Consider the following 13,199-nt stretch of genomic DNA (forward strand, 5'->3'; position numbering starts at 1 on the left):
TTCCTTTAGTCTATGCAATTTAAAATATCTTTGTAAGCAATTGTTCCCCTAGTTTCCACTGCAAATGCCTCTACTCATACACAACTAACAGATGTCACCAAAAACTTGCCATTTGTCATAACAAACAAAAAAACACCAGACTTGAAAGACAAACTATATAAGTGAACATTAACATTGTTGAATGAAAAGCTTCTCAGCAATTACGTGAGCGAAGGTCAGTCCATGAAAGATTTCTAAATCAATTTGGTGGAATCAGAAGCGTCAGAGAAGTTTTGCAACATTTTAATAAAATAGTCTAGCTTCAAATCTTTGTACTGTGTGGTACAAAGGTGTTTGCACTTCTTCCTCGTGACCAGCAATAAGGCCCAAAGGAACAGCACAGAAGTGCATCAGGGGATGGTCAGATTGGGCAGCAGCCATGGTCTCATGCTGCCAGAGTTCAGGAAGTTTGGACAATGCTCTCAGACACAGTGTTCGATTTTTTTGGGGGTGGATCTCCATGAAACCAGAAGTTGGACATGACGATCCCTGTGAGTCCCTTTCAAAGCAGGATATTCTATTTGGATGCATCTTTAAATTGCCTTTGATTTGAGAAACTGAACTTGTTCACTTGCTGCAGCATACCTAAGGAGTAAAACATGCAGATAGGAAACAAATCAATGACAGATTCCAGCTAGAAATACACCACAGCTCTATCTAAAAAAATGTGTTTTTGTTGAAGCTTCATAATTTGACTCTTACATATCAGCAGTTATTAGATGTGCAATGACTCCAAATTACATTTATCAAAACCAAAATGTACGCTCTGAATATTGTTAGGAGATTCTTAAATTGTTCTGCAATCACTCCTTTCCTTTGCCTCCCCTTCACCTCTGCCAGGCAGAGGAACAGTATGGTTTCTGGTTTGTAGAAAGAGAGATGCTAAGCGATTTCCCAGAACCATACCAAAAAGTTGTATCAGAGCTTGAAACTTGGGTCCTTGCTTTTCAAATCAGTGCTTTAGGTGAGGAGAATGCTTACTAAATATTTTATTTATACACAGGGCACAAATCCGACTATTTGGATTTTACAATGCTTTCATACAGATTTTTGCAGATTTGAGTTTTCCACTCAGAATTAATGAGATTTTTTTGGAAATATACCTCCTACATAATCCATAAACACTTATTAGCTAACTGACAGCCTGTTAAAACAATATGCTTCTGAAACAGTTTAAATCTAACCTCATCAGTGTTTGGATCTAATAATTGTTATGATCCTGGATCAACAGCATTTTCAACACTCTTGTAAGCATATTCAAGGTATGAACACTAACAGCCTGTGAACATAATCTTGCTTTCCTACCTCACGCATGTAGTTACTGCCTGTTACAATGACTTCAGGGCCCTGTGCAGTTTACACAAGCATTCAAGCTTCCAGTGAAAATCCAGTCATACTATTTTGCATCTGGCTCGTATTACATGTTATCCCATTCACTCTCCCAAACACATCTCAAGCAAAAAAGGGCTCTGTTTAAAATGATTATGCATTGAAGAATGTTCTTTGACACATGTTTCTGAAGATAACAGTGCACTTTGCCAGCCAGGATTATTGAGCTCACAGAGAAAACCTATTTCATTTCACTTTTCAGTTTCCATTAGCAAGTTCTTTTTGGAGTTTCCTAGGCTTCTCTGCTGAAGCTGTTAGCAAATGCCAAATAACAGCTTGCCAGCCCCAGCACACACAAAGCGAGCTCAGAGCCTGAGATCCAGGGTTGATTACCTGCTGATGACCAACCACAGCGCTGGGTCTGCTGGACCCATCAATGAACTGCTGTCTGCTGCAAATGCAGCTCCCTCCAACAGCATGTCTGGCTCTTATATACAGGCTGTAGATCTGCTGCCATGCTCAGGAGATTATCTTTCTGGAGAAAACAAGTAGGAAGAGTGGAGTGCACTGGAGACCAACTATGCATGGCAAGGTAACCTTTGCCTGGGACCAGCCCTCTGGGGAGCCACAGCTCCACACCGAGCACAGGGAAACCGTGGCATCCTCAGCAGTGTGCACAAAAAGGTGGAGGTGATAAACTCACCAAAATGTATGTTTGAACTACAGTTGCACTATTTTGCAAGTGGGATATTGGATCAAAACAGAGTTAATGGTTAGGAAACATCCAACTGAAAAAGATTCTATCCCAGCATTTAATTTCTCCCTCTCCACATTCTGAAAAGGCTCAATTTCCATTGGTGAACTGTACACAGAAGTTCTCAAATAAAGAACACTGCTTCCATTAAATATTCAAGAGATGAAAACGCTCCATTTGGACCCTGAATATTGAGCTGGTTCTCCAGTACAATTCCTCTCCTCTGCTGGCATCTCTATCAACTTTAGTGGGACTACTGACAATGTTATACAGACCACACTCTGACCAAAATGCAGAAAGCTATGATGACAATCCATTTTTTTTATGTTTTAACAACCACATATACTGTCTTAAACAAGAAAAAGACAACTCTCCACCTTCCAAAGGCAATTCAATAGTTGCATGAGCAGCAATTTGGAGTGGTTGAGTGCCAAAAACTCTAGAGCACAATTGGCAGCAGAGAAGTAACTGGTTGCCAGAGAAGTGCAGGGCCGGCTGGGGGTGGACACAGAAATATCCTTTTGCTACGGACTGCGTGGCTGGGGCAGACAATGCTGCACTCCCTGCATGCAGGTCATATGATGGCTGCCATAAGAAAACCAAGAGTCTGCCAGGAGACATCATGCAGTGAAACCCCAAATAAGCAAGTTATTTAAACACGTGCCTAGCTTTCACTATGTGAGCAGTCCCAGTAAAGCACACGTGGGTAGTCAATGGGATTATTCATGTGCTTTAAGCCAAGAACAGGATAAAGTGCTTCGCTCAATCCATTTCTTAGTTTCCACTCCAAACTGGCATCTCCTCCGGAAACCGTTGGCAAATGCTGACATACAACAGTAGCCAATGGTTTTTTTGTTTTGTTTTGTTTTGTTTTTTTGGTTTTTTTTTTTTTTTTTTTTTTTTTTGAGGAAAAAGGCTTTAGTTCTCTACTATTGTGAATCCAGAATACTTCTTTAAAGTGTTTTAAGTTCACAACATTCTTGAAAAGTATGACTCTGGAATTTCAGCAAATAAATTTTCAGGGAACATTATACCATTCACATTTCATTTGCCAGAACCACTAAGTTCATTTATACTGAACATCATTAAGAGAGCAGAATCTTATCTGGCATATAGACATATGTTCAAAACTGCACATTATCTGTCCTTCATTCAGTCAGATGGTGCTACTAACACAGACTATGTTTGAAAGAAATGTTAGAAGCAATGTAAAAATAAAAAATTGGCAACAAGCTTTAAAATTCACTGAACAAACAAAATAGCTTATTTGACAAAGAAAGGATCGGAGTGGTAATTAGCATTGTACTTGCTGAACAAGAAACCATTCAGTGTAAGATTTAAGTAAAGCTCCTACTAATACTAGAAAACTGTCTTCATGTAAAACCATGGTTTTGCCTATTCATGAATTCAACTTCCATCATTTTTCTTGCTTAGTTTAGCAGTCCTAATGGTGTTTTCTTCCACAGAGAAGAAGGATACAATATGTATAACTGGTATTACCAAACCCTCAGCAAGGCAAGGCAGTTCCTGCAGAGGAAAAGCAGACAGGTGACCTTCAAAGTGCTCCTTATTCACATGAAATGCCCATCATCACTGACCCTCCTTGCTACAAGTTAATTCAACATGAGAATCAAGTACGTTGATTCATTTTTCAACATTCATTTTATCAACTCAACAGTCATATATTAGCTCTAGGATAACTATCCCATAGAATTTGCAAACTGAATGCTAGGTACTATGCATTTAATCTAAACATAATTTTTGTTGCTGCTAAAAATAAAAATTCACAGCATTTTGGTTTAATTTGTCAACAAAAATACAGCCTTTTCCTTAACTCGGGCCAAATGGCTTGGAGAAAACAGCTATGACACGGTAAATGTTAAATGTGTCATTGAGGAGAAAAGCAGGCATTGACAATCTGTAATAATAATGCTTAATACTTCTTCACTGCTCCTCATCTTCAGGTCACAACTAAACAGTCACTGTTCTTCACAGTATTGAGTACTGAGACTCAGCTGGACCTTTTTATTTTCTACCAGGCAGTGGGAATAAAATAGACTCCCATTTAATAAACAGAACTAAGAAAGAGTGTTGAACATGAATATGTATTTTAAGATTTCCCAAAAGATGGCCTGGAATTCATGATAGTCAATAAGCCAGCAATAAGGGATGAGCAAAATAGACACAATGTACAGACTACAGGGGTTGTGACATTGTGAAAGTACATCACAAAGTTTTCAGCCCCTTGCCCGTCAGCCCCCAATTATCTCCTAACATCAGTTGTTATAACCAACATTCAGCTTCATCAGGAAGCACTACATTTCCACATACCTATCCTTACTTTTGCCAAAGACAAAGGTGTTACCATATGAAAACGAGTAATTTTGAAAGTTAAAAGCCTCTGAAATAGATATTTTCCAAAATCAGAAGCAATCTTCAGTGCAACTCAACCTTCCACAGCACCTACAATGGAACTGCCACATGAAATCCACATCAGAACAACAGATCAGCCACTGGGAAAAATAAAAACTAACCTCTCTATATAGAGTGAGTATTTGCATGAAGTGGTACTTTACTTTTGAAATTCATTTAGTTCTGGCATCAAACTCAAACTGTTCAAGAGCATCCCACAGCAACACACAACAGCGTAGGAGAGCAAGGGCACAACCAAGTGCGATGAACCACAAGAGTATTTTGGTGAGCCCAAATGCCCCTTTTACCTACTCACAGTGAAATGTGACTTATCAAACTATCCAGCCCATATGTACAACAGACCGCACTGCAGTTTTATTCATAGTCAAAGGAGACAAAAACATAGTAGTCTTTTACGTTTACCCCATCACTGACACAACCAGAACAGTAACCCTGTGAGCCCAAATTCCAGATTTTCAGCAAGAAAATAATTCAGACACATTTCATGTGAAAACTTATCCATTGCCTTTATTCAAAGCAAATGCAATGCAATGTAGTATAGATAAATGTTACATCTGATCCATCTCTTGTTAAACAAATATTGTGAACACACTTTAAATATTTTTTTCCCTTTCCCTATGTTAAACTAACTGTCCAATATTTATGTTGCACAAGCAGTTCATATAAAGATCAGACTGAACATTAAAATAAAACTTTCCACATAAGAGATGGAAGCACTTACTTGAGTCAGAACTCATCTGTATGGGAACTGCTGAGTCACGGCCTGAACCTCTGATTGATCACCTGAGGCGAGCCATGAGTCAGCCAGAGGAGCACAGGTGAAGGCAATTCAGCTGTGCTGCCAGAAGGGATGGAGCCAGGCTCCACCCCTCCTAGACCTATTTAAGAGCTGGCTACCAGTGGGGAAGGATCTCTTCTGGAGATCCCCTCTTCTGGTGTTTTTTTTTGTGGGTGAGCCTAGCGTACGGGTAAGCTCTCCATTTATTGTTATCCATTCTTGTTATCTTAGTCTACTTTGCCTAACTCTATTGTTCTTTCTTTTTTGTGATTATAACATCTTAATATCCATTGATTATACGCTCATCCCATCAGCAGCCTGCTTTGCAGCACAGCACTGACCAGCATGCACAAACCCAGGATTCTGACACAGATCTTTATACCGTGGCAGACCTGGCTTGTGAAATCCACTTAGTACGACTGTATCCCTTCTGGCAACTTAACAGAGCTGGATTTCGCACCAGCCTATCAAACCCAATCCATTCAATCTCTTCCAGATAACAAATGCTACTTTGATGAAAGAGGTTATTATGTCTGAATCAAGTCTAAACTGCAGGGGAATGGCAGTGGGCATGAAGGTACAACAGACTCACCTTCGGGGACCCAAAGGACATATTTTGGAAGCAGAGGAGCTCAGGCAGTCCATGGTGTGGCTCAGCACGCCCTCACCAAGGGTCTGGGGAAACGCACCTTGGCAACATCATGCCAGAATTAGAGACCTTCACGTGCTGAATGGTCATGCATCAGAAAGTGAAAGAGTGCAAGCCATCACTTCTCCGCTCATGTCACCCTGGCCATAGCACCTGTGCAAGCAGACACCAAGCAGAAGATATTATCAAAACAAGCAAGGCATGAGACTGGAGAGAAGAAAATGCCTGGAGTGGTAACCAGCATCCTCCCAGCGCTGCTCTCTGCTGCCGGCACAAAAAGCTGCTTCTGGACCTCTCCGATCAGCACTGAAGACAAGCAGGTTAGGACAAAGGTCTGAGGAACCCATAGTATATAGAAAAATGGATATGAGAGGGGAAGAGGGACATTGGACTGTTAATAGAAAAGCAGGACAAGGACATGGGGAACCTTCCTAAGGTGGCAAGTTCAAGAACACATCGAAGCCAAAAACAGGTGAGGGCCAAAACATTTCAAGCAAAGATGCTGCTGTATGTAGACACTGAGAGTTACCCCACCACACTACAATACCAGCTCTTCAGGGAATATTCTGCTTCCTGTTATGATAAAACAAATCTCTTAGAAATGCACAACTATCAAGATTCCATTTAAAAAAAAACAACCCACAAACGTGCACTCCTTATCAATACAACTGATCACACAACTGCATGTATGATGATGCCCTATTTTCTTACAAGTTTAAAGAACTAAAGCATTTCTGTTTCCTCACAATTTAATTCATGTGAAACGTTTTGTTCTCAGACCCTGTGTACTTTGAGTTTGCTCTGGCTGGATTCCTCCATCCTGTTGCCAAGCTTATGTGATTCCAATCAGCAGGATTGCTGCCCAAACAAAACACAGTCCCAGATACAAACACCCTCCGAACTGCAGGGAACTTCAGAGCCAGATGAGAATTTCATGAGTGATCCCCTAACATCTTTATACAACCAAACTAAACCCCCCAACCTCAGCAAATCTGAATACACGGGATATTCAGAGATCACGCACTCTCTTCAGCTGTAATTGCTCAAAACCTGAAGTACCACTGTAAAAATTCACATCAAAACAGAAAAGAGTCAATAGTCCAGGGTATTAATAATCATGAAAATAAAAATAATGAATCTTTAAAATATCAGTGGTTTCAAAAAAAAAAAAAAAAAAAAATCACAGTGCAACAGTAGCTTTTCAATTGTTTTTTTGGATGTTGCAGTAACCGAGCCCCCACTCCATTATTTCAGTAGAAATTATGCATGTGGATGAAAGATGGGAATCTAACCATGACTGTTTGGATCTTTCCATGGTCCAATGTTCATGGCATATATCCTATACCAGGAGAACATCTTTCAGCATCAATAAAATGACGTTAGTTATAAGGAAGTATCGAGAGCTGCACATCCTGCTTTATCAACTGAGCTGTACTCATAACTAACTGCTTCCCAAACACTCTGCCTTCTGCTTCCTTCCCTTCCCTGATGATGTTGGCCTTCAAGCTACATACAGAAATCAGCAAAGGAAACCAACCCAGGCAGCACAGATCCACTCATGGGATAGCACTAAAGGAAATTAAAGTCATCCCCTTTACCTGCTGTTCACCTTCTTGTATCCAGAACAGCAGTACCTCCCCAGAAGCACTGTGACTGTGTGCAAGCCTGGAGTCTTCACTAGATTACACGCCCAAAAGTACCAGTGTGACAGAAATTCTCCATGCAAGTCCCACCATTTTTCAGGCCAAATGGCAGCCTGAACATAAGCCGAAGGCAAAACAAAAGGTTTAAAGAGAGAACAGAAGGAAAAAAAAAGGAAAACAAAAGAGTGGAAAAAATGAAGAAATAAAGGCTGACAAGAAAGGAAAGAACAAAATAGGACATGTAGCAGCATAAATATGTCAAGTTCATTCACTTTGATTTTGAGCTTGACCCCTTAGCTCCTTTCCAACATCTCCTTCCCCTAACATGGGTTTCCAGTAGATGTTACTTGGTATAGTTGGCCCAATATTAAAACAATGGAATCCTGCAGCATGAAGGCAGCTGTTGCTTTTTCAATCTGTTCTTGGAGGCTTTCCAATAATTTCTGTGTCAGGATGCTTTATAAAGTTTTTTCTCCTTGCTCCAAGCCTGGCAGGGAGAGCCCATTGTGTACAATACCTGCCAGACAGCCACTATGTTCGCCAGCACAGCCATTCCAAAGAAAGAAAGAAATAAAAAATAAAAAGAAAGCTTTTCAGTCACATTCATTCTTTTCCTTCATTTTTTGCAATAAATCAATAACTTCTTAGGCAGTTCTGTAGCTCTGTGATCTCCCTCCTGCCTTTGAAATGCTCTGAGACAGAGCTATGAACTGAATGACAGAGGCGTCTGTTACAAATAGGGAACGTGCCGTGATTCATTTGCTAAATACTCACATTTTTTCTAATATCACACAGAAACAAAGAGTGCAAATTCTTGCAAAAAATGTTTATGTATTTGGTTAAATGCAAAACAAATGAACTTTCGGAATAAGTCTGTTGAACTGTTACATTTACAGCGATGAGACAACGATGATCCACTCCTTTCTCTAAAGCTGCCCATTTTAACAGTGACTTCTTGTTAGCCCTTTGGTGCTAATTTACAGCAATGACTTTTGAAGGTCCTAAACACTCTTGGGATTTAAGCCTGGCATTCTTGAGGATCTTGGAGTCCAGGTCCTCCTATTTCCAATGGACAAACACCATCTCCAAATGAACAGACCTGCTTTTCTGGCTGCTTTTTCCAAAACACCCTCTGTTTTGGGAAGCCTCCTTCAGCACCAGAATCCCACCACACATTCCCCAGAAACCTCCTCTGGCCACCCTTCTACTCGCAGGCTTTTTATATCCTCCTCAGTATTAATCCTTTTTCATTACCATCAACAAATTATCAGTGATAGGGAACCTCTACCAGGATTCCTGGTGATTCAAATCTTTGGGGATGACGATGCAGAGTACAGACAAAACTTGGGTTCTGCTGCAGTGCAGATGCATAACCCCTGTCCCCATGGGGATTTCACATATTAGGTATTTTCACTTCCTATAGTCATGAATGAGAGCAGCACACCAGAGAGTCTATGTCAGGAATAGAGGAGCCTACAGAAAATGATCAAAAAAATACTCTTCTACAAAATATCTCATTAATTCAGCATAGCTGTACAGTTGCATAATTGACAGGATTTGCATCAAGAAGCCTTTACAAAATAAAATCAAACCAACTCATTTACATTTCTATTTCTCCTGCAACTTCTATCTCACTGGTTAAGTTGCGCCAAAAAAGTCAGATGCAAAACTCCCCAGCCTCTTGCAGAGCAGAACAGTTCAAGCAAAGCGGCTGGGACAGCACTGCCCTTGGCTGGTGCCAGCCTGCAGCATGCAGGGACAGGACAGAGCTCTCCCAGCCACGTGCTCCATGTGTAACAGCTCAATCTGCATGGGGTTTTCAAGGTTTTCTGGAAGTAATTAGTGTTCACTGATGTTTCCAATTTTCTGATTTTCGAAGGACAAGTCCTTTATGCTTGATGAGAAGGGAGATTAAGCTCCTGAGTTTTTACAGTTTAAGCACCCAAACCTGGAGATACTCAGAGATTTCTCTCTAAAATCTCAGTTTCTTCTTTACTTGTCAGCAAGGTTCAGATATTTTTGCAGAAGCCCAACAAATCCCTCTACTGAGTATTGCGTTTCAAACTGCTATATGTATATACATGTCTATAGTTCTTAGGAAAAAGAAAGTAAAAACTCTTCAGCAAAGAAATAAGCACTAGGAGATTCAACCAAAAGCCCTTCTCCCCCCAAGGCATGGTTAATATACTATCTGCAAGTACATATGGGACCAATTAAACAGAGCTAACTCCTCACACAGGCATTGCAGCGTCACTCTGGAGGAATCCACAATTGATTAAACAAACTCAAGTAATTCCGTTCTGGAAACACGTACTCATTCACAACCAAATCCCAGTCTTTAGGAATCCCATATGCCATGACACAACTATCCCTGCTTCCACAGAGATTCATGGCAAAACATGCATGAAGCTCAGCAGGAACAGCACTAGTCCCCTTTCTTGTGCTGCTGCATTTGCCTATAGCTGTAGCATTATTAGTGCTTTGTACAGTAGCAGTAAACATTACTATTTCAGTCTTGTAATTCAACATCACCAATGGATTGAAGCGTACTGAAGAACAGAGATATTAAATTGTTTAATAACATTAAACAAGAGCTCAGAACTGTACAGATGTTCCCTTCCAGCAAGGCTGGGATAATTTTAAGACTTCAGACCTGTATAATGATCATCATTCAACCTCTGACATTTGAAAGGTGATTTCCTTTTTTTCTGGTAATAATACTCTAATTTAGCCCAATCTGCTCCAAATGTTGATTGACACAGCAGTGACTGGCAAGTTTTCCACGCAGAGAACGTCTGCAGAACAAACAATCCTGCACAGCAGCAGACAAACAGAATAGGCAAAGCCTCTGTCTCAGCATATCTCCACCCTTTTTTTTCTCCTCCATTCAAGCCACTGACCACCTTAAACCCAATCCACTATCAGCCCCTTTACAAATTGATTGATTAAAAAAAACAATTTTAAAAAAAGCCACTCCATTCTGAATCTGCAAGTGCTGGCTCTACTGTGAGCAATGGAGTTGTGGGAGACACAGGAATGTAAATGAGCGAGGTTCATTTTTTAAATGTTTCTTGTATAAACCCTGCAAATTATCACAAACAAAACAGTTTTCAGGCTTAGGAGAAATCAAGGAATACAGAATGTCAACCAGGGAAAAGGGCTTGAGCTTTTAAAGCTGCAAATTCCCCTAGATACAGATTCAACATGCATTCCTGTAATGCAAGATGATAGAAATATTCTAAATGCCCAAGACACTTACAGTTTCCGATGTGGGTGTGTTGGGCAGCTAGTTAAACTAATGTGAAACAACCAGCAAAATTAAAATAAATGAACTGCCTGCCCAGCATTTCCCCACTGTCTTCTTCCCTTGCCCCATTCAATTTAACTTATAAGCATTACTGATGGAGTTATTTCAGCATCCTTCAAAACACAAAACTGTAAGAGATGTTTACAAGGTGCCTTTTATCAAACTTGATGCATCTGCAGTCTAAATTATTTACCCTGGGGGGAAAAAAAGAAAAAAAAAAAAGAGGGAAAGAATTTAGGGGCCTCTGATAAAATATTAAAGGTTTGAATCTTCTGAATATCAATTAGTCATTCATCTAGAAAAAAAAAGACATTTATTTTAATCAAAAAAGATGTATATTTGGCTGAAAAAACCGACTCTAATGCAAAATGTTTGAACAGCTTTATATATTCAGTTCTCTGTAACAAGACTGCTAAAAATTCCATTTGCACAAACACCACCGCCACAAATAAATAATTGCCAAAATAAATCCAGCAAACTGCCATGCAAAAATGGGCTTTCAATCGCTTAATTTGTGATAATGCTTTTTATAGCATGTCTCTCTGCTCAGATTTGTAGCTTTTGTTATTTGCATTCTGACCACAAAGCCCAAGAGTTATCAATTGAATTATTCACTTTTTCTTGTATTTTGAACTCTTCATGCTGCAGCCCTATTTCTGAACTGCACTTATCTAAGCTATTTGCATGTATAATGGACATACAGTTCCTACAAAAAAATCTCTGGGCCAAACTGATAAGTGATGTCAATGACAGTCACGTGGGGAAAAAAAAAAAAAAGAAAAAAAAAGCCTGATTCTGAATGTTTACTGATATGGAAGTAAGCAGGTAGGCTGCAGACGTGCAGTACATGGGTAAGTGGGTGCATGCACACAGAGATTCAGTATGAACCTCCAGCACCACTTCTGCATGAGTCCGCCCCAACTCTGCAAAGTGAGAGGAGTCCACATGGGACTTCTGAAGCAAATCTGCCACTCCTTGTTACAAGGAAAAGTAACTGTCCAGCTCACAGCATTCATTGAAATCTCCTACCTTTGGAAAGGAAAGATAACCTATACAGCAATTAACGTAAAGGCTGACCCACAAGCTTGAGTCACAAAGACCAACTCATTTGATGGAGCACCTTCAACAGAAGGGAAACTCAGTGCAGAGCTTCTATCAGATGAGATACACAGAACACAGAGAATCATACAATGGCTGCACAAGGCTCTGCCTCATTTCCAATCACTTGCATCAAGATTTGCACTGCAGCTGCTAAGATACCCAAGAGTGACCACTGCAAAGTCTTCTCTACCAACGTGCTGTTTAAGAACATGCAGCACAAAAAGCTCTGAATGTGCTCTGAGTAAGGTTTGGCTTTTGACTTTCAATGGGAAAGACAGCAGGAGTTCAAAGCCAGATGTTTACGATGGACATTGTTTTGGTCCAGAAGCAAATCTTGAAGCAGACAACCTCAGAAGTTAAAAGTTTGGGTGAGCTGTTAACTGCAGTCACAGATTTTGAGAAAGAACTTGGACTCTGCATCAGTCAACGGCTACCAGTTCCGCTCCAATATACCGACCTTTAATCCAACTATAATATTTCTAGGACTACATGGCTTTAGCAGCAGAAGTTATCCCTGTTTGATTTTTATTTAATTTTAGATCCCAGGTTCTCTGTCTGGAACAGATTTTCAGATGACATTAGAAAAGCCCCTGAAATAACATCAGTAACGTTTTGTGTGCACAGCTATTTGCACAAGCCAAATCTACAATTTTACAAGACAATCAGATAGATAAACATCTGTCTGCTCCATTCTGAGCAGCTGATGAGAGCAGGGGACCTTTGATCATCCAACAAAGCCTGTTCTGTCTTGGGTGCGATCCAGCAACCACCATAACGGAAACGTTCCAAGTTTTGCTTTTCACATCCTAAAGCACTGGTTGGGTTGCATGAGATCTCAGTGTCACCTATACTACAAAGAGCACAACAGGAAAATCAGACACTGAGGAGCTACGACATATCCCTGCAGAAACAGGAACATAAACTAATGAAATTTTCTGCTGTTCAGGCCAGGTTATCATATGCAGTACTTATCCATAAAGATGACAATAGTTTTCAACTGCTGCACAGTCATCTGAAAACCATAGCATTCAGTGCCATACTCATGCCTAGTATAAGATTAAGAGGGAACCAGCTTCAACCAGCACATGAAACAGGGCTGCAGCTGTCATCTATATTCCCTGTAGCATCTGTAGAAAAGCGATTAGTTTCAACTCCTGCCCTATGAC

At 40.2% G+C, this 13,199-nt stretch overlaps 1 protein-coding gene across 2 annotated transcripts in view; it reads right to left on the reverse strand.

Moving 5' to 3' along the window:
- PID1 (phosphotyrosine interaction domain containing 1) overlaps window positions 1-13,199 on the reverse strand; it is a 78,797-nt gene that overhangs the window by 47,573 nt on the left and 18,025 nt on the right. Inside the window, exon 1 of one of the 2 annotated variants that reach the window (XM_052686839.1) lies at window positions 5,926-5,947. The exons of the other annotated variant lie outside the window; for it this stretch is intronic. Coding sequence (XP_052542799.1) covers window positions 5,926-5,946 — 21 coding nt within the window. The 5' untranslated portion in view covers window position 5,947. Of the gene's footprint in view, window positions 1-5,925; window positions 5,948-13,199 lie in introns of those variants that run through there. 2 annotated transcript variants of the gene reach the window in all.

This window comes from Tympanuchus pallidicinctus, unplaced genomic scaffold (genome assembly GCF_026119805.1).
Source record: "Tympanuchus pallidicinctus isolate F22 unplaced genomic scaffold, pur_lepc_1.0 scaffold22, whole genome shotgun sequence".
Classification (NCBI taxonomy): Eukaryota; Metazoa; Chordata; class Aves; order Galliformes; family Phasianidae; genus Tympanuchus; species Tympanuchus pallidicinctus.